Source organism: Mirounga angustirostris, unplaced genomic scaffold (genome assembly GCF_029215605.1).
Source record: "Mirounga angustirostris isolate CCGP_5_RB_7025 unplaced genomic scaffold, mMirAng1.0.hap1 SCAF_6, whole genome shotgun sequence".
NCBI lineage: Eukaryota > Metazoa > Chordata > Mammalia > Carnivora > Phocidae > Mirounga > Mirounga angustirostris.
In genome coordinates this window covers 99662506-99683897 of record NW_026991714.1, presented here as the reverse complement: position 1 = coordinate 99683897, position 21392 = coordinate 99662506, and the positions used below count along the sequence as shown (strand labels likewise).

The window sequence follows — 21392 nt, the reverse complement described above, 5'->3', positions numbered from 1 at the left end:
ACACCAGGACACCCAACACTCAATCAGGACCTCGAAGCAAAGTGAAGACCCCCTGTTACAAAATGAGTAGCACCCCGCATCCTCCACCCCCAATCTTCCCTGGAGTTTCTCTTCTGCGGGAACCTAGACTTTTACGGGCTGTGTTAGCCTAAAGCAAGACACACCTTTTCCACGGCTGGTCTAGAAAAGCCATTTGATGGCACTTTCTCTTCTTTCCATGTTGATTACCTGTCATTATGCTCTCCTCTAAAGGCTGCAGAATGAATCTTAGCCAAGCAGGCAAGTGGAAACCCCATTAGCACCCCCAGGAGCCTCGAGCCAGCTGCTGAGGGAAGCGATCCTCCCTGTCCTGGGGTGGCAGGGGCGGGGAGCGGGGAGGGGTGACACGTTACCTGCCAGGTACTCGATGACTGCCGCCATGTAGACGGGAGCACCCACGCTGATCCGGTACTTGAAGGTCCCTTTCTTCAGGTAACGCATCAACCTCCCCACGGGGAAGATGACACCGGCCCTGGCTGAACGGGACAGCTTGGACATTTTCTTCTTCCCGCTCCGGCCCGACATCTTGCCTCAGTTTCCCTCTCAGCTTGCTGACACGGAGGCCTCCCGGCACTAACACGATGCTGAGAAGGAAAGAAGGCAGGGTGAGGAAGGTGGGTCGGCAAGCATTTGGGGAATGGTGATGGGGCACCAGGACACCGCGTGACACATTTGGTGGTCCTGGGGAGGCAGCTGAGACCTGGCTGTCACCACAGGCCACTGAGGGCTGGGAGCTGGGCATGGGGCCTTCACAGGGCATCGGCAGCCACCCTGCAAACATCTCCCCACCCTGCTGAGTCAGCCCGACCTCAAGGGGAGAGGCCAAAGAAAGTCACTAGAGAAAGGGGTCATGGTGCTGTTGTCTGCAGGACAATGGCCCCAAAGATGCCCAGAACCCCTGCATATGGCAAAAGAGACTTTGAAGATATGATGAAGTCGAGGATCCTGAGATGGGGAGATTATCCTGGAGTATTTGGGTGGGCCCAGTATAACTGCAAAGGTTCTTTTAGGAGGGGGCAGGAGATGAGCGAGTAGGAAGAGGTGTAACAGGAGAAGCAATGGATTCTCCCCTCAGAGCCTCCAGAAGGAACCAGCCCTGCCAACTCCTTCACTTTAGCCCAGAGAACTTGATTTTCACCTTCCGACCTCCAGAACTGTCAGGTAATAAATTTGTATTGCTTTAACCCTTAAATTGGGGCTAATTTATTATAGCAGCAGCAAGAGAATGAATAGGATTCCTGACTTCAGAGGACTTAGCTAATAGTTAATAGGGCAATGCCTGTCATGGTTAGCTCTGACCGATGACTCAGAGGGGCTGTGCGTTTCTCGGATGGAAGTGCTTTTCTAAATTCTCCAATCGTATAGCCTTCTTAAAAACAGAAATACGTCAGAAGATGCAGTTTATTAAACATGCTAATGCAGAGTAACCAAACCTAGCAAATTAAGAGCTACAAAGCAGCCAAAGCTTTTGCTCCTTGGAATGAGGAGTCCAGGCTGATTTGGGGGAGAAACTTCAGAATCAGCCTGAAGAGGAGACTTCAAGTACAATGCACCGAGAGACACGCCTATAGCTCATTGTTATTTCAGGAAGCTATCTTCTGTAGGAAGATAAGATAATTATATACTTCCGAAAAGCTCATTCAGAGAATCATGATAGAGCTTCACCCATTGGTTGAGGGAGTATTGTGACCGAAAGATGGGATATATTCCAGAATAAGTAAAAGCAAATGAGACAGGACAAACAGGCATGACCAAAGGGCGAAAAAAAAAGGAAACAAAATTTCTAGGAAATGCGTTAATGAATCAAAGTTCTCTGCTCCAAGGGCAATGTCATTTTCACTGGCTTTTTCGTTTGGGAATGCAAAATAAATAAGAAAGTTAAAAAGAAATTGAGACTGGTTCTGTTGCGGAGCCTGCCTGTCTCACACACTAGCTAGCCCAGTTTACCAACAGCCAAGGTGGCCATGAAAAGGCCCAAGAAAGTGGGGAAAAATATGATGGAAGAAAGTGTGACACAGAAGCACGGCTGATAGGAAAGACACGAAGCTGGGATTTATTTAATCTGGATGGAAAAATGAACAGAAAGTTCGGATTCCTAAAGTAGCTGATTACCCTTTACGACGGAAGAGTTTTATATAAACACTATGGATTTGGCAACCAACCCCATCCTCGACATCTTCTTATCCCCGAGGTGAATAATGTGCGTTTGAGGCATTTTATTACATACTTCACATAAATTATTTTTATATGCTCATATGTACTTACTATACTCCTATTTTATGAGTCGTTTTGCCATCAAAAGATGAAGGTATTCATCAAAGTTAAGTACAAGCAAAGAGGAGCAAATAGCCTTAGAATATTGTCTCTTTCATAGAAAGGCACAGAGATCAAACAATATCACCCTTTTTAAAACTTCCACATTTTCTGTGCTTCCGCTGTCCCAGGCTGCTACCTCTCAGCAAAGCCACTCAGACGTCCTCCCTTGGAGGAAGGAAGTGACTGCAATATTAAGGTCCTAACCATCTTTTTACATTAAGGAAACTGAGGTCAGGCATCCGCCAATGTCTGCAGTACCTGCTGTTGGTCATCACTGACCCAGGGCACAGGGGATTCATTAAGCAATGTGAACTGGTCCTGTCCCCAGAGAGCGCTACATGACAGGTTTGTTAGCCGGTGGTGGTGTCCAAAATGGAGGTGGCTCCTGGTACAGTGGAAAGTCCCCAGGATCGGGAACAAGAAGCCTCGGGCCAGGTCCTGCTTCTACATAACTAGCTGGGCGAGCTCTGTGTGTCATTAGTGTGGGCCTCATCTGTAAGATGGGGAGGTGACTCATTGATCCCGAAGGTCATTCCGGCCTTAAACACCCCAATGTTCGTGAAATGCACTTTCAAATGGTTCTGGTAAAGAAGCTTTAGTCCCTTTAGGAAATGAATTCCGAAGAGTTGAGAGCTTGTACAGGTTCATAAAGATGTATTAGTATTGGTGACTCCACTAAGCCAATTATGTGCTTTTTGCAGTTACGGGTAAGTTGGGGGAGGGGGAAGATTAGTAGGTCTGGTTGCCAAGGAAACCACCTGAAAAGTGCATCACAGAATGGACTTGTCCTGTGGATACTGTGCACGCTAGATGGTCATGATCTCTCATACCGAGAGACAGAACGACGCACAGGGCACAAATACCACAGGGCCAGGACCCACTCATTCCTCCCCACCCTGCCATATTTTTCTCAAACGAAAATAATCAGAGAGTGGCTAAGTATGCAGGATAAAGCTACCTAGAGATTCCCCCAATGTCAGCCAAGAGGAGTCACAAATTTCCCTAAAAACAGGTGACTGTAAGGGACTGATGCCTAAAATACTCATGAAGATAAAACAGACAAGTAGGGAAAACCAGGGTCAGATCAAATAGAGGAGCATGCTAGCTGCACAGTGTAAAATGTAGGGATCACCCCACGCATAGCGTTTTGTAACCAGACTTTCTTTTTTGGCTTCCAGGCTTTCCTCCAGGTTAGGGCCTTAGAGCTGGGGACGTGGCTCCGTCTGAGGTCTCAGTGGGAGACCGTGCCTGGGGAACCCATCTTTGTAGACACTGCGCTGAGCTTAAGCAGCGGGGCACCCAACTCCTGGGCCCCGACGCTGGGAGGAACCGGACATTGTAAGAATCAGACCACAGCCAGGAATCCCTAAGGATTCAGAGGATGCTGACGGAGCTGACATGTCACACCTACTGGACCCCACAGGTGGAAGGAAGTGCTTGGCACCCACCATTGCTCCAGAGAAGACCCTGCTTTTACAGACCACCCCTGCCCCCAATCTGTGCTGGACTCTGCCTGGAGCAGTGAGACATTGTAACCCCTAAGGAAAGGACACCCTTTCCCTGACTCTATCCAGTCTTGGGAAGTCAGGAGTTAAAAACCTGAACGGGTTTTTATCTACTTCCTGTGAATCTCCGAATCTCTGTGGAGGGCCACTCGTTTAAAGAGAAAAGAACTATGGCAATGTGAAATGTGTTTCCATCAGACTAATACTTAAATGTTTATATTTATTTACCTTCTGCTCTAAAACAATTTCTTCTCTAATTAGGCAAAGCTAAGGACTACAGTACATTATGTTTGTTTACAAGTTTGAAGACAAGAATATGGCTGAAGCTCTCCCAGTGGTTACAGGCGCCACGTGGGCGCCCCCTGGAGGCTGCATGTGGCCAAGCTCTACCCGCCCCACCCTCCAGGCCAATCCTGGGGTATCTTGGAGTCCTTAAGAGGAATTGGGAACCAGACCAGAGATAACCTAGATCTGCAATATATCTGTCCTTTCATCTCGGAGAGACCTAGAAAAACCAAGATATAAAGTCTCGTGATTACTTGCAAAGCAAAGAGGAGAGTTTTCAGCATGCTAACAGTGGGGACTCGGGGAAGAAGGCCAGAGCATGCCTTGCTGCCTGCTCATTTCCCTTTCCCTCCAAAAGCACAGTTGGAAGAACAAAACTGGTTTTGTGTGCGCTGGGCAGAAGGCACATTCAGACTCCGTTGTTTTAGGATTTATTCCTATGATGGGCTTATAAGCCCATAAGGACACTGATGAGCTAGATTTTACAGATATCACAAGGATAAATATTAAATTGTGGCGTTGACTCAGACACGGGCAATAAACTCATGTCAGCCTATTCAAATAACTACTGTATTTCATTGATTTTATGATGCTTTTTTTTTTTACATTTTACTATCTCTAGAAATCAGTATGCATCTTCCAATCTATGACATCATCAATTCAATGAAAGATAGTATTTATGAAGCATTTATTATTGAACAAGAAACTACATTAGTTGTGGAATATACACAGCCCTTGTCCTCAAATATTTTCCAATGAAGTTGCAAGATAGACCATGACAAAATTTCAAATAGATGCTAGAGACATTGTTCCCAAACTGTGCACTAAGGTACCCTGGGACAAGTCAGCAAATGTTTAAGCTTTCAAGGGAAATAGAGTAATACTCAACCTCTGTCGGACCCTGCAACTACCAGGTCGAAGTGTTCCTACCAGGGGTTCATGACAGATTGTACTATCTTCTTTCTCATGATTCCATATCCTACAAAGCTGAGTTTTTGGTTGCTGCTGTGATTAAAGCAAAAGCCAGGGAGAAATCAATGTGGAACAGAAAATGAGAGTGGCAGTGTCCAACCTGATCCTAAGGTTTGAGAAGTTGTGCAGTGCTCAACAGGTGCACGCACCCTACTTGTAATTCATTGTGGCTATTTAAGAACGGGATACAAATATTCTTTTTTCTTCTTATTCATGTATTAGTTTTTTTTTTCAAGTAGCTCTTAATTGTTAGGATATAAATACTAAGTTGTTCGGACGTCACCACTTCATAAATAGAACTGATAGGCATTTCTTCTGGCCTAGGCGCTTGGAGGAAAAATGGTGGAGACACTAATTTCTCTGTGAACTGAGAAAGTCTGGGAACTTCTCTGTTAGGGCCCATCACCAACAGGCTGAAACATAATTATGCCTTGCTCAAGGTCACTCTGAAGCAAGGAAAACAAAAAAGTTAAACAAGTTATTTAAAATTTTGAGTTTAGGGGTGCCTGGCTGGCTCAGTCAGTAGAGCGTGTGATTCTTGATCCCGAAGTTGTGAGTTCGAACTCCACACTGCGTGTGGAGATAGATGACTTAAAAATAAAATCTAAAATAAAATTTTGAGTTTATTTTATCTTTAAATCTAAGTAATATTTGCACAAAGTAATATAAAGCAAAAAGGTAAAGAAATGCATAAAATGAAAAGCAATGGTCTCCCACCCCACTCTTTCTACCCCAATCTCACTTCCAGAAGTTATTCTGTAACAGTTTTATAATTTTAGTTCTGGTGGTCACCTCCCAAGCTCTAGTGTTTATACTTTTTTTTTTTTAAGATTTTATTTATTTATTTGAGACAGAGAGAATGAGAGAGAGAGAGAGAGCATGAGCAGGGGGGAAAGGAGCAGAGGGAGAGGGACAAGCAGACTCCATGCTGAGCGCAGAGCCCGATTCGGGGCTTGACTTGGGGCTCGATTCCATGCCCGTGAGATCAGGACCTGAGCAGAAATCAAGCCGGACCCTTAACTGACTAAGCCACCCAGGCGCCCCTACCTTGGGCACTTTAAATAACACAGTTCAAGCTCTGACTGCCCCAACTTCAGGTGTTCCCTCCTGAGCCACTGTAATGTAGGATGGGGCTGTGCACCTTGATCTCTCCCTGACCCTCCACTCCCTGCCTCCCCTCCCCATTCCTACCTCTGCCCTCCCTGCCGCTGTTGTCCCATGCACAACCTTTATGTTTGGTTCCAGAATCACAGTGAAATCTTCATTTTGGCTCTAGGCTGATTTTGAAAATGAAATGCTCATAGGCAGCATTTATATGATTAAGACTTTGTAAAGACTTGCCCTTCAGAATCGAGTGGGTGCTGGCTCTCATTTGCTTTCTGTGGTCCGGCCCCGGGCGCCTCGTGTCTCAGTATCAACGAGTGGATTCGCTTTGTTCTGAAAACGTGTTGTTCAAAAATCATTCCACATTTCACTTGGCTTCACGTTTAGATCCTGTCTTTCTTACACGGCTCCCCGCCGCCCCCAAGTTCCGAATCCCTGTAGGCTCGGGGAGGAGGGCAGTAGCAGCCGGGAACACCGAACTAGTGAATAGTGAACACGGCTCCTAGGGGAAACAGGGTTAGGTGGCCGCGAGCCTCTGGTCACCACTTTTTCATCAACAGAATCAATACACAACCTTGTTTTATGTGTATTTCTGTTTAAAGACACCTTATATAATATGTATTGTTGATTCATCAACATTGAACTCACGGGAATTAGGGACTATCACTTAAACTTGAACGAACCTCCTCTAACACACGCATTTCCTCCAGAAGGCACATTTATTTGCAGCCTTCTTGTGCTCAGGAACACTAGACGGCACTTCAGGACGATGCCTGGGGCCATTTTGAACAGTGGAATCACCCATGGAAAGCACATAGATGTGCAAACCATGGCACTAAACAGGCCATGGAAAGGGCACGAATTTACTGAGTGAGAGATGAAAGAGGAAGGCCAGCCTCGGTAGAACTCAGCGGGGAAGGTGAGTGATTCGGCTCAAATGTTTTGCTGCCCTGAGTGTGTCTTTGCAAGACTGAAAAAGCATGGATTTGGGGATGACAAATAAAGTTTAGCAAGCAGGCAGACTCCCTAATACGGAATCCGTGAATAACGAGGGTCAACTGTGCTTTCCTTTGTTCTCGATGACAAAAGAGAAGTGTGGCTTTGCCATATTCTAAAAATCACCCAGCTTCTCGGTCATCGTTCTTTGCAGGGGCCACTTTCTTCCCAGAGACTTTTATCCTGAAGTCTTCTGACCTCTGACCTCATGCTCCAGTTTGGAACGGTTGCTTCACCCAGTGGTCATCCTGGGACTTGTCTTCCTGGCTCATCCCTCACCCAACTGCTCCTCCTTCTCAGTTTACTGCCTTGTTTGCTTGGGGTCAGCCTCCTGTCATTCTTCAGAGACAGTACAGAGAAGGACACTTTGGTTTCTTTCTTTTCTTTCTTTTTTTTTTTTTTTTAAGATTTTATTTATTTATTTGTCAGAGAGAGAGAACAAGTAGGGGGAAGGGCAGGCAGCGGGAGAAGCAGGCTCCCTGCTGAGCAAGGAGCCCAGTGTGGAACTCAATCCCAGGACCCTGGGATCATGACCTGAGCCGAAGGCAGACGCTTCACTGACTGAGCCACCCAGGCATCCCTACACTTTGGTTTCTTACATATATGGGACTGTCTTTACTGAATGATCTTTGGATGATCATTTGGTAGGGAATATAATTTTTAGCATCAAAATCATTTTGCTTCAACATTTTGAAACCATCAATCCATTGTTTTTTTTCATCCAGTGTTACAGATAAGTGTGGTGCCCCCGACCCCCCAAGCTTTTAGATTGTCTCTTTCTGTTCTAAAATTTCACAAGGATGTATCTAGGTGTGGATCTTCCTCAACCCCATTCACCCTGCTCAGCACTTGGCGATAAGCCTGTTAAATCAATCAGAAGACTAGTGTCTTTAATAACTCCGGGCATTTCCTGTTACAGACTTGATCATTCCGCCCCATCTCTTTATTCCTCCTGCCGGTCCCTTCTCTTACTGGAATGCCTGTAAACCAGAGGTTGGATCTCCCGGATTGCTCCTCCAAGTCTCTCATCTTTTTCCTTCCATTTTTTTTTCAGGCCTCTTAACATCTAATTTTGGCAATCATATTATTCATTTCCAAGAGCTCTTTCTTCTTCTCTGGTTGTTCCTTTTTCACACCAGCCCCTTCTTTTATGAGTGCACCATGTCTTCAAGTCTCTCTGAGACTAGTTAGGGTGTGTCTACGTGATCGTCTGTTCTGGAAATTATTTGATTTGGTCGGTCATCCCATGTATTTATTTTCATCTTTCTCTTTCATGTCAGCTTTCCTTCAATGTCTGGTGAGCTCTGGTCATGGCTTCATGTTTAAGAATGAAAGACAGGCTGATCATTACAGGCAGATAGAAAAGCTTTCCTCAGCTGTTGTCAGCTAGGCATGGATCCTGCCTGGGACCTCTGGGTGCGTGCCTAGGGCCTGCCATACAGCAGACATGGCCTGCGCGCCCAGTCAGGGACTGAGAGCCCCCAAATGCCAGAATGAGAAAGCATTACTTTGTGGAGCTGCAGGCGTCCTAGAAATTCTAGACCTGCCCTGTAGTTGTTCAATTTCTCTCTTTTTAAAAAAATAAGCCTTAACAGATTTCTTTTTTTAAATAAACAAATTTATTTATTTTGGCGGGGGAGGGGCAGAAGGAGAAGGAGAGAGAATCTCAAGCAGGCTCCATGCTCAGTGCAGAGCCCGACGCAGGGCTCGATCTCGGGACCCTGAGACCACGACCTGAGCCGAAATCTAGTTGGACGCTTAACCAACTGAGCCACCCAGGCGCCCCACATAGTTGTTCAATTTCTTTAGAGAGGAAACCTCAGATTGTTAGTTGGGGGGATAAATGCGCGATTGCCAGAAACTCTACTGGGAGGAGGGGAGGGAGAGGGACCCATTCAGCTGGTCGTTCTGGAAACAGACTCTCAGCAAGCCCCCATCTCTCACCCTGCCCACCTGCAGTGCAGCTCCCTCTTGCCTTTACTCTCACCCATGGCCTCCCGTGCGACACTGTCTGCATGGCCCGAGGCACTTTCAGTCTTCCAGAAACTTGTTGAAATCTCCCACCTGCTGAAGACCCACACCAGCCCCCTGCCCCTTTGTTGTTTGGTGTTTATTTTCCTTGAAATTCTTTACCATTATTTTGGGGCCTCCAAGAGAGGGAAAGCACCTGCGCTCTGTCCATCATGTAGAACTGGAAATGGAAGGTGTCATTTTAACTTAACATCTTAGCAAACATCATTCGGGAATCAGCCTAGGAGGGAGTATGCGGGTAAGGAGAGAAAGCTCAACTGTTTTATAATTGAGTAATAATGTCATATTGAAAAATTTAGATCACTTTCATCACCAGGTGAGTCATTGGTCTTGAGATAATTGAGGAATATAAAATTTCATATCAAGAGATTATGTAAGACCCCTTAGCATAACCGAATCAAATTCAGTGTGTCTGTATTTGCCCGACTGTAGCATATGGGATTCCTATAAACAATATTTATAATTATACTGTAATCCCAGAAGGGAGGAGAAGAAAGAAAAGAAAAATCCCAAGCATTTGCCCTTATTGAATGAATTGCTTTTGGTGGGAAACAGCAAACTTTGCTTAACACACTGACTGCCTGCCTTCATGAAGAGACAAAATAGTCTGGTTTCTTTGGACCAGTATTTCCTTTAATTTAAATACGTTCTTTCTCAAGCATAAAGAGCTGATCAAGAGGAACCCATTTTTTTTCTGCCTCAAACAACTTCTTGAAATTTGTATTACATGTAAACTGGTGAGGAATATGACACTCTAGCCAATCCGCAAGACGGTCCATTAGGAGCCGCCAGCAATCCTGATTTCAATGACCATTTTTCTGCTGTTAAGCTGCCGCAAAGCGGCTTTTAAAAAGAGAGAGCAGTCATTTGAGATTGGGAACAGTCACTGTGGGCCGCGTGTCACAGGTGAGGGTTGGCTGGGCTGAAGAACCACCTTGACAAAGGATCTGGAATTACAAGACAGCTTATTTTAAAGTACTCTTTCGAGCTTGTTCTCTTCAGAAGTATACAGATCAGGGGCTGTAGGGAGGGAGTGACGGGGAGCAGCAAATGCTCACAGGGCGGGCTTCGGCCCCCCATCTGCCTGCAGGCTGCTCCCGGGGGGTGGAAAAATCTGAGGCAGAGCAGGGGTCCAGCTGCCTCTTCTTTAGTGAGGCGGGCCCCTGGGGGTGGCAGGGGAGAGGCGCCTGACCCCTGGACATCAGCAAGTCTGGGACCTTGTTCTGTCCCTGCACTAGCACAAGCCTTGGCTCCTAGAAGATTCTCCCGAAGTTTCTGTTGAATAAGTGAGCAGAAGAGTGAGTCTCCATAAAAAAGTATATGAATCAAAATGCTTTCATCTATATATTACTTTAAAACTGGAAATAAGAGGTCTTGTAGCTTTTTAACGATGGGAATGATTTTTTTTTTAACTTTAAGTACTGTTTTAAAATTGCTGAGATGTATTCATTTTTTCATCCCCATGATATTTCTCTAATCTGTAGTATCGTGCTTTGGAATATCTCATATTGTAAATATTTATGAAAAATGAAGTAGACACCGCAATGAAGCATCTTCACTCTGTCAGTTCAAAACTCTCCTTTGGGAGAATAAAATGAGATGAAATAAAATTCGGTAGGACATAAGGGAATTCAATACAAATGTATTAACTATATGTAAAAATATATTTTTAAAGGACATTAAAAAAAAACCCTCTTAGCCTCACACCTAATAGAATTCTAATGTATTTTGGTGTGTTATGTGTTACCCTACTATGTACTGTATTAAAATAATAATAGTATTATTTTGTAGCTGTAAAAACCATTCTCAGTAACACTAGCTAAATCACCTGCTCCATTACATTTCCATTTATGAAGTCCAAGGGCAAATCATTATTGCACAAGTAATACTTTCCAAACCGTTTTCATCCAAGGCCATCTTTAAGTGAATGAGAAGAGTCAATAATTTTATCGTCATATATGTTAGAGCACATTAACAATTTATAATGTAAAGAGCTATATCAAATGCAATTTCATCAAAATGACACACGGATCAAATTAACTAAATTAACCAACCGTGAACGTTAGAACCAAGCATTAACCCAATTTATTTAAATTATACTATTGGGTTACAAATCATTCCCTTTTTTTTTTTAAAGATTTTATTTATTTATTTGACAGAGAGAGACACAGCGAGACAGGGAACACAAGCAGAGGGAGTGGGAGAGGGAGAAGCAGGCTCCCCACTGAGCAGGGAGCCCGATGTGGGACTCGATCCCAGGACCCTGGGATCATGACCTGAGCCGAAGGCAGTCGCCTAACTGACTGAGCCACCCAGGCACCCCAAATCATTCCCTTTTTAAAAAGTCTTTCAAGTCATGTCCTGGAATAATCTAGGAGGAAGTCAACTGCCAGTGCATTCTTTATAATCCAGAGTTAGAGCATGTGTGCCCAACTCCTTCTAGAGGGGACGGGGAGAGGAGAGCAGAGCATGGGGGCGCGCAGATAGGGCGTGGATTTAGGGTATATGCTGCCAGGGCGCTATTCAGTGACTTTTAACAGGTTTTGTTACCTTTGTTAAACGTGAGCTCAAGTTTCTTTTTAAAAAAGACAAAAGGACAAGTCGTTGATATATATTTAGTCTCTTCGTTATTAGCCTGCCATTGTCTAATGTAAGTATATTTGGCTACCTATGGTATCGGCTGGATGAGAAATGAATATAAGTGAATGAATAAAAATAACTTTTATTCTTATTGGATCTTAGTCATGCAGCCCGGAAGAAAATTGTCTTCCTGAATCTATTTATTCATGGAAAACAAAATAAAAAACAAACGCTTTACTGGGTCCAGCCCGGTCTCTTATCTTTTTGCTCTTGGGAATTGACAAACAGAAAGTGGGCAAGTTGTCCTGTTGCTTTAAAATCGAACAGTTTCAAATTAGTAGTGAGGTTTATTGTTATCAACGGTGGCCTCTTGCTTCTCTGAGCAGGGGATCGACTTTGAGCCAAGATGAGCTTCTCAGGTGAGGGGTGAGGAGATGCGGGAGTTTGCTTTGGGGCTGGGAGTGAGTGTTACCAGTACCGGACAGCAAGTAGACTGTAGCCCCCCGCGCTGCCTGATCCACCAGCGGCTTCCAGAGACATCGATGACTGCTGGGCCCCTGAGTACATGGGGAAGGGGGGGGCTGTGGGTGCTCAAGGCAGAGGCAGCTGCCCCGGAAGCCCTCTTCCTCCATCCCTCCCTTGCTTGTACCTCCCACCCTGTTTTCCTTACTGTCAGTCCTAAGGCAGCGGCTGCAATGTGGGCGCAGTGGGACTTGGGGGGGCTGTGGCTCCCCCACGGCTGTGGCCGTGTTCTATGCTGGTGATACGCAGCGCCCTTCCCTGGTTATGGCTGCAGGGGACTGGGTCTTGGCAGTCTGTATCGCTGCACCAGGTGAGGGCAGCCATGAGGTGCCTTTCCATCTATGGGTGGAAGCTGCTAGACCTTGAGGGTGCAGCACAATGGCAGATGGGAGGTACAGGGGACCAGAGTGGGGAGGGGTGTGTGTGTGAGGGGGTGGGGGGTCCAGTCTTGCACCCACCACCTGTGGCCCTTAGCCAAACCCACTGATTTTTCAACACCTCCCCCCCCAACCCCGCCAACTTTGCTCAAACAAACAAACAAACAAACAAACAAAAAAGAACAATCTTTCAGGAGCTCCAACATATAAAACAGATGGAAGGAAGGGGAGCAGTCCTGGATGGAGTTGGGATGTGCCTGAGAACCTTGATGGCTGGGTTCCCACCTTTCCTGCTTTGGGCCTCTGAGAAATGACAGCCATTACACCTGCTGACCTGTGAGGTCCTTTCCGCCCTGAAAGATGCTCCTATTCTATGAAGATGCTCAAAAGGTCCCTCCTTCTGACCCCTCTCTGTTACATCCACAGACATGGAACAACCCGGTAGAATGAAGTCATATCCAGATGATCTTCCCTTTGAAGTGACTATCTTGTCATCCACAATAATTGTAGAAAAGAAAAACCAGACTTGAAAATTCTACTTTGCTTTGTTCCGGAACTGCCTCTTCTCCACCCCAAGACAATAATCTACAGTGTTCACTGAAGAGCAGCGGGGGTGAAATCCAGTTTTGGAGCAAGGGGAGAACGCTGGAGTTGGTTAGCACGGCAAGGAAATTCTGGAAGACTGGTCGATTTGCAAGTTTAGCATACTGGTGGGGGACCCTGTGAATTATCATCTGATCTAAAAGTTTATGTTGTATATTATAAAAGCTATTGGAATTTGCCTTTTCATATTCTACTACCACTATTTAATTTTAATGGCTTTATTGAATAGTGAAAGCAGCACAAAATACACGTCGCATAATATATGCCGTTATTAGGGCCAGGCCAGTAAACGCAGGGCCTGGGTTTCCCAGGATCAGTTTGATTTTACTTTGTTATGTTTTTGTCCAGTTGTTATGGAAACACCCCAAATCTAAGCATCCAAACTATATCATCAGGACTGCCTCTTTTATCCAGAAACAAGCCCCAGATCTCTGATCAGATCGTGTGTTGCAATTTTGGGTTAAACAATATTGTCGCCATAGCTAATTCTGGCGTTCCCGGAATGAGCTGGAGCGAACGTCCCTGTGCTGGGGCTGGTGGTCCGACGCGGATTTCCACACACACTTCTGTCAAAGCATAAGAATTCTGACTTGAATTACTTACTCCATTCCAAGTCCAAATTGGCAACGCCAGTCAAATAAATCGGGCAAAGTATGATGGATGGTGGGATGGATAAATGAACAGCAAGGGCTTCAGAGAAACCACCAAATTTATCTTATTTAATACTTTGTGACAAGACAGTTTAAAGTACAGTGTTGTGCGGCTCAATCGGATAATCTTTATCTTTCATCGGACAGAGGCAGGTAAAATGGTGATGCAGAGAAGTTTTTAAAATAAGACTTTGCATAATGAACATAATCTGAGAATCGCTGGGATGGCAGCAGCCGCTTGTTCTCACCCCAGGGAGGGGAGGATGTGGGCTGCAGAGTGAGGGTGCCTGGGTTGCCGTCCCAAGTCTACCTCCAGCTGTGGGCCCCACTTGACCTCTCTTTTCTTTTCCGTGAGATGGATCTAATAATAGTAGCTACCTATTGCGCTGTTGGAAGAACGGAAGGGGTGAATACACAGAATGTGTCTGGAACAGTGCCTGGCAGGCCGTAAGGCGTTTAATAAACATTAGCCATCGTGACTTATTTCCACAGAAGAAAACGGTTCCAGAGGACGATTTTCATGGAGTGCAGCCTGGCATTTCCCCTCTATTTCAAAAGCAACTATGACAATACCGTAGTGCTGGGTGTGCTACACCACGAGGCTTGAGCTCAGCAACATCTTCCTAGGAGCTTATGTAAAGGGGTGGTGATGAAATTTCCACCCTGGGGAAACTCCCAGAGCTACCCAATCTACTGAGAACTTCAAGACAGTGAGTACTTTTGTTTTTTCCAAGGCAGGGCACTTTGGGGCCCCTCCTCGTCTAATCCCGTATTCCCCAAATTCCATGTGTCTGGAAATTCACAATCATCACATGGTTAGAATCCTAGGATTTCATAAAGTCATGATCTAAGACTGAAAGGGACTAGAGGGATCAAGTATTTTTAGTGCCCCCTCCTGATTTTAGCCACCATAGAAGGTGTGGCATGGGAGGGGCGGTGGTCAGTAAACAGCTGGTCCATGACCACACAGTCCATGTGAGAGAGACCAGACCTACCACCAGCCCCCTCACCCCCACTTCTGGAACCCTGGTCTGGGGCTGTTTTTCCTGCACTCGGTTATACCTGGCAGTGTTATTTAGTACACATTGGACCTTCAGTAAATGTTCCTTGAATGAGTGAATAAGGGAAACCAGCCTTAAATATTTCCTTCCTTCCTTCCCTCCCTCCTTTCGTCCTTCCTTCCTTCCTTCCTTCTTTTGTAGGATCCACGCCCCGTGTGGGACTTGGATTCATGACCCTGAGATCAAGAGTTGCATGCTCTACCGACTGAGCCAGCCAGGTGCCCCTTAACTATTTGTTTCAAAAGCATTTGGGGGGCTCCTTTTGTGACTTTTTGGGGGGGAAGAGAAATGAATTATCCTCTCAAACACTCATCTTTCCCTCCAACTTAATTCCCAATATACATTCCAGTGTGCACCCAGGAGAAAAAAAAAACAAAAACCCTCCATCCTGAAGCTTTCACGATCTTCCTTTTTAAAATACTACTTTCCAGTATCGTTGTTAGAAGTTATGTCCTCTACTGGCTCATTTTTTTTTTTCTCTTCTAAATCTAATTTAAGATATTCACAGAAGCATAGCGATCAAACAAATTGTAAACTGTTTGTTCAGTTCGCTCAACTTGAACCTCAGCAGCCCAGGCCGACCTCAGCCTAGCGAGGGAATTTACGTGATGATGACGCGATGACGTTGAAGAAAGAGGAGGAGCTCTGTGTGGTCAGGCTTCTTTGCGCCTACCTTGGACCCTCTCCCCTTCTCCTCCAATCCTCCTGCGTTCTCTGTTGAAGCCTACTCCCAGCTCTCTTCCAGATTAAAATTCTATTCTCCCTTTAAAAATTGTTGTAGCATTTTATTGCGGCTGTTATTACACATTATCAATCACTTGTAACTTCTTCATTGTATTTAGTTATGCAAGTAATACAGAAATTAATTCAAATTGTAAAATTTCAAATGTTGTAACAATGGTTACAGATGGGTATGAATAATTGTATGACTAAACTCTTCCTTGACAATTCCTCCAGTGCTTGTCTCTTTCAGTGGGTGTCTTTATACCCTTCCTATCTATTTATGTGTGCATTTTTACTTACAGAAATGCATAGTATTATTCTGTTTTTTTTTTTAACATAAATAGTACCATACAGTATGTATTGTTCTGCAATTGCCTTTTTCATTAATAATATGTCTTGGTGACCTTTCTGTCTCACTATATACAGGCTTACTTCATTCTTTTTAACTGTTGCCTAATTTATCCAGAAGATAGATGTACCGGATTTTATTTAGCCATTCCCAATGATGGCCATTAGGTTGCTTTCAGTTTCAAAACTACCAAAACTCTACAATGGGAGGGAATTACCTAATCTGAGCATACGCGTGCCTGTTTCCCTAGGATACATACCAAGAAATGGAACTGCTGGGTCACAGAGTGTGCACATTATTAATTTTAACAGTGCCCTCCAAATTGGCTGTACCAATTTACACACCTGTTAGCAGTGTAAGAAAGTACCCGGTTTCCCACTCAGCTTGCCAAGATTAATCACTTTTTACCTTGTCTTACCTGCATATATATTTTATCTCCTAGGCTTGGAATGTAAGCTCTCTGAGAGCAGGGCCCATGACTTTCCCATATGTGCATTCCCCCACCCCCCGCCCCAAACAGAGGTGTTTAATAATTGGTTCTCAGTAAATACTTGTGGAGTGATCTCCAACCACAATCTTTGCTCATCTCTGTGCAAAAAAAAAAAAAAAAAAAAAAAGCGTTTACCCAGAACGCATCTTTTAGGCGATTTCTTAAGAATGAAAAACGTTTTTAAAAAAGTTGGTTGGATTTTTGTACATCCTTCCCCCTGGACAAGTTACAGATATCTTTCATCTAAAGTTGCCTGCGGAAAACGGGATTCCCTCCTGCTCTGCTGGTAGGAGGCAGTGAAAACAGACCTGGCTGTCTCAGACAATAGCTAGCAAGGTGTCCCACCCACTGGGAAAAGCCTCAGAATCCCTGGCAACTAGATAGAAGATGGGATGGGGAGGGAGTAAGGTCAGACTCTTTGGAACATTCTGGATCCAAGGAGGGAAATTCTTTTACAGAGTTTTGAAATAGAGGAAACCATTAATAATGTCCAAACCCCGGCAATAAATGGATCCAGGTGAGGAAGACCTGTGACAGGCTAGCAGAACTGGAGTGGAGAACTGGAAATAAATGTATTTTCAATTTGGATCCAGGAAAGGGAGGTTTTAGAGGTGTGAATTACTGGATGCAAGATAAACTTTTCCTCCAGGCAGAGCCTATATTTATTTATATGATAATCTTGGGCTAAAGCGATTCTAAAAATCCATGAGCGTGGTTCCAAATCTTGCCGTCTGAACACTCATTTGAAAAAAAGGAGTTTTCCAAAGGGGCTAGAGATAACTTTCAGTTAAATATGAACAAATTGAGAATTGCGTGTCGCTAGATAAGAAACCGCACAAACCGAGGCGCATTTCACTCTTGATAACGTTTCTGCATCTCTCGCCTATTGAACCGTTTCAACCGTGCAGCCCAGGTCGGGTACAGTTGTATTTCGACACAAACACAAATGAGAAAAGTGAGGAAACCGTTTGCTAGGGTGGACTGACCGCCTCCAGGGCAGTGGGGGGCGTAGGCGCGGGCCCTGTCTGGAACTCCCCTGGGCTGGACGGGCACCGCAGTTCACCTGCACCGCTGGAATACCGGGACCCCCTTTACCGTCGGGGCTGCACCGCCCCAGACACCCAGGGACCCGCGCTTTCGTTTCTCAGCTCGCATCTTCTGGCCCTTTTCACCCCTTCGCGCACCGTGGGACCGTTGCCACTAAATCCCAGCAGTGACCGGGCCGAAATCAAGCCCGCGGTGGCCCAGGTCGCGGCCGCAGCCATCAGCGACTGGAAACTCCCGGAGAGGGAGGCGCGTTTGGCCTTTTGGGGGCTCAGGGTCCTTTGGCCATTGTTGGGAGGAACAAAGAGGGCAGGAGCGGAGGGCGCCCCCATGAGGCAAGGCGGGGAAGGACACCGACCGGCGCGATTTCGGCGGCGGGCGAGGCTGGAAGCGGGTGCTCGGGGAGAGCGGGCTGCGAGCCGGGGAGGCAGGGCCGGTCCCGCCCGCCGCGCCCCGCACGCGCCTCGCGCGCCGTCTGGCGCCCGCCGCAGCCCTTGCCTTCATCGCGGCCACTTTACTTTTATCCCCTTTTTTCCTTTTATTATTATTATTATTATTATTATCATATATTTTTTTCCCGCGCAAAGCGGGAAGCGGGGACTGCCCAAGCGAGCGGCGGAGGGGCCGCCATTTCCCCGGGAAAACGCAGCGCGCGCGGCGGCACCGGGCGCCCCGGAAAGGGAACCGGAGGGGAGTGCCCGGCCCCGAGCCCTCCTCCGCGCCGGCCGGGAGCTCACGGGGCTCACGGGGCTCGCGGCGCCCGGCTTACGCGCAGCAGCTCCCGGCCTCGCCCCCGCCGCCCGCGTCCCCGGCCTGACCTTCCGCGGCGCGGCCCGCCCCCGGCCCCCGGCCCCCGGCCCCCGGCCCCTTCCCTCCGGCCCGCGCCCCCGCGCCCCTTCCATTGTCAGCCCCGAGCGGGCCGGCGCGCAGCCCCGCACCCTCGGAGGCCCCCCCCCGCCCCTCGAGCGGCCCACCGCCCCGGAGCAGTCCCCGCGGCCGCCGGGCGCCTCCCTCCTCCGCTCCGGCGCCCCGAACTCTGCATCCCGGGAGCCCTCGGCTCCCTCCCGGGCGGGCCTCGCCGCGGCCCGCCGCTGGACCCCGCATCCCGCCGCCTCCTCCCTCCTCGCCCAGGATGCCCCCCACTCCTCGCCGGCCGCGGCAATTTTACCGCTTCTTTCGCACCCCCCCGCCCCCCGCCTTTATTTCGCGAGGAAGCAAGTTGGGCAGCTTGATTTATTAATTCTTCTGTCTTTCTTTTGCGGGGAGGGTCGGCTATCGGGGTGCGCCCGCAGCGGCCGGGCGGCGGGAGAGGCAGGGGTTCTCTCCGGCCCCGGCACTGCCCCCGCGGCGCGTTTTGTCTCCAGCCCCCGGAGCCCCCCGAACAATAATGCCATCGCCATGGCGGGCTCACCTGGTGCTGCGCCGCCTGCTCCGGGCGCCCGGTGCCCTCGGCGCGCCGCTCCCGGGGCGCAGGTTCGGCCCGCGCGGCGCCGGTGCCGGGCAGGACTCTTTGCCTTTCTTTGGGTTCTATCGGTGCTTGTCAATGGCGGCAAGCGGCAGTTCTCCGGGCCGCGGATAGTAGCGGGGGGAGGAGGAGGAGGGAGAAGGGATTGCTCCTTCTCCACATAACCACCTCTAGGAGGAGTCGCTCAGCCTCATCCCCCGCCAGCCCAGGCTCCGCGACGGGTCCGGGGCTTTCGGTGGGGCTTGATGAGCTATTGTCCTTCAGGAGCATTAATGATGAAACCGCGCGGCCTCCGCGTCGCGGGCGGATCAGCCGGATGCGCTGAGGGCCACTTGCTAAGATGAGGCTTTCCCCAGAGCCGCAGACAGAAGCACTACGGTCACGATCCGGAGGCTCCCGATAGCAGGATCCACCTTTGGTGGAAGAAGACGGCGTGGGCGTTCATCACCGGGCAGTTCTGGGCAGAGCCTTAGAAGGTGAAAGCCCCAAACGGCCCCCTTCGATGGTCTCGTGTCCTCAAATAATAACAAATAACTGTACAGGAACATTCGTGTCTGCCACTGGGGCTGTTGCATAGGGTGGCCACGGCCACGAGAACTGAGAGTGTGTATCCATGCCTGTTGGCTTTTTATAAATTCAGACCAGTTTAGATTCCAGCGTTGCATAATATTCGCAGATGTATGTTTTGGTGGGTGAGACTGTGCGCGTGGACATAATTTTTAATTCGGTTGCTTTCCCGTGTGTTAATTTGTAATATCGAAGCAGGTATTGAGATTGGCACGGGGCTATTGTCTTAAGGACCAAATGTTAGTTTCCGGGAAATGTATTGTTATAGGGATGTGGCGGACAATATCAGGTGTGATCATGGGATTAGAAGTAGCTCTGTTCTACTGGAAGCCAGGGCTGTCCTTTGTAACTGGAGATGCAAGCCCGGGGCTCCATGGCTGGGGGTGAGTCAAAGGAATGTGTTTATTGCTGGGAGAAATGTTCACTTGCTATGGGCCATCCATGCTTCCTCTGGTTTCTCATGGGTGAGTCAAAGGATTGTGAGAGGCAAAATTTTGACCTCTTTAAAAAAGAGAAACCGACAGGAAAACACAGTTCTCCAGCATTGGTCAAATGGGTGCTTTTCAGAGCCTTCTTTTCAGAGCCTTTCCCATTTGGTAATATTGTGTACATTTGCCCCTATAAACCTGTAAATGTTTAGGCAGTGGGGAATATTGGGGTGACTGAGAGCCTCCAATTGTCTGAGTGGGAAAGAACCCAAATGCCCAGCTGCTCTCTGGATTTACACTAGTCGGTGGGGGCTGTTGATGGAATTAGTAGATAGCGCTTGAGACCATATGCATTTTGAACAAGTGTTTTGCTGAGAAATCTATCGACTTCCCAAAAGATCATGCATGTATCAGAAAGGTATAAACAAATCTCCGTTTGTTTAAAGCTCATATGGCTTCTCAAACTCTCCTGGACACAGTGGTCTCAGTTTATGGAGACTTCCTTCACTCTTCTTCCTATCCCTTTTACCCTCTCTGTGTATGACCTCACTGTTCTTTGTCTTTGAAGGTACTCTCCAGGTCAGAAATCTAGTCAGGATAAAGTTCTCTTTTCCTGAGACATATATTTAAAGGGTTTCAAATGATCCCTTGGGGCATCTCAAATGATTTCGACTTTCCCGTTCTAGAGGAAGTGCCTATCTCCCTTCTTATATAGATTTCTGGTGTCCATTCTTGGTCAGAAATAACTTCCAGGCCAACATTCAAAAGGGTTCAGGAGCTGTATGGGAGTGTTTGAAAAATAACTCCTACCCTGTGACCCACTCAGCCAGGCTGACTGAGCTATAGTTGAATAATTCATCAATATATATTAGATTCACATTCTCCCTGTAACTTTGCAATAAAAATGGTACATGTGGTCATTTTTATGTGCATTTTATGTAACTCATTTCATCCTAGCATTTTGTTATGTGCTATCTTACACAAAGGCTGGTCTAAGTATTTACTGGTCAGCATTCTCCCATTTCCTACTGGTTGTTTTCTTCCAATAGATGATGTAGTCACAACTCAGGGAGTCGAGGGGGTGTCAGCTTCATAAGGCTCTTCTTGTTCCTTGAATAGAAGAGATCATAGAGTTCACCTGCTTTTATGTTATAGGAAGAAATTTGATATTCAGGTGCGTCAGGTGACTTAGTCAAGGCCACGTGGGTGAAACTCCAGTGCACTTACGGATACCCAGCCTAAAGTGGTTTCCCCCGACTCCAAACTTCAGAGGATGTATAGGGGA

At 47.1% G+C, this 21392-nt stretch overlaps 1 protein-coding gene and 1 long non-coding RNA gene across 2 annotated transcripts in view; one reads left to right on the top strand and one right to left on the bottom strand.

The window, feature by feature from the left end:
* Window positions 1-19426, bottom strand: part of LOC123846509 (core histone macro-H2A.2) — a 49511-nt gene extending 30085 nt beyond the window's left edge. The window contains exons 1-2 of the mRNA XM_045877987.3: window positions 19059-19426; window positions 393-623 (exon numbers count right to left, since the gene is read on the bottom strand). Coding sequence (XP_045733943.1) covers window positions 393-564 — 172 coding nt within the window. The 5' untranslated portion in view covers window positions 565-623; window positions 19059-19426. The remainder of the gene's footprint in view (window positions 1-392; window positions 624-19058) is intronic.
* LOC135364653 (uncharacterized) lies at window positions 14001-15723 on the top strand. Its single transcript, XR_010412097.1, has 3 exons — window positions 14001-14133; window positions 14473-14690; window positions 15540-15723. It is a non-coding gene; the product is annotated as an uncharacterized LOC135364653 (long non-coding RNA).
* Window positions 19427-21392: the final 1966 nt, after the last annotated feature.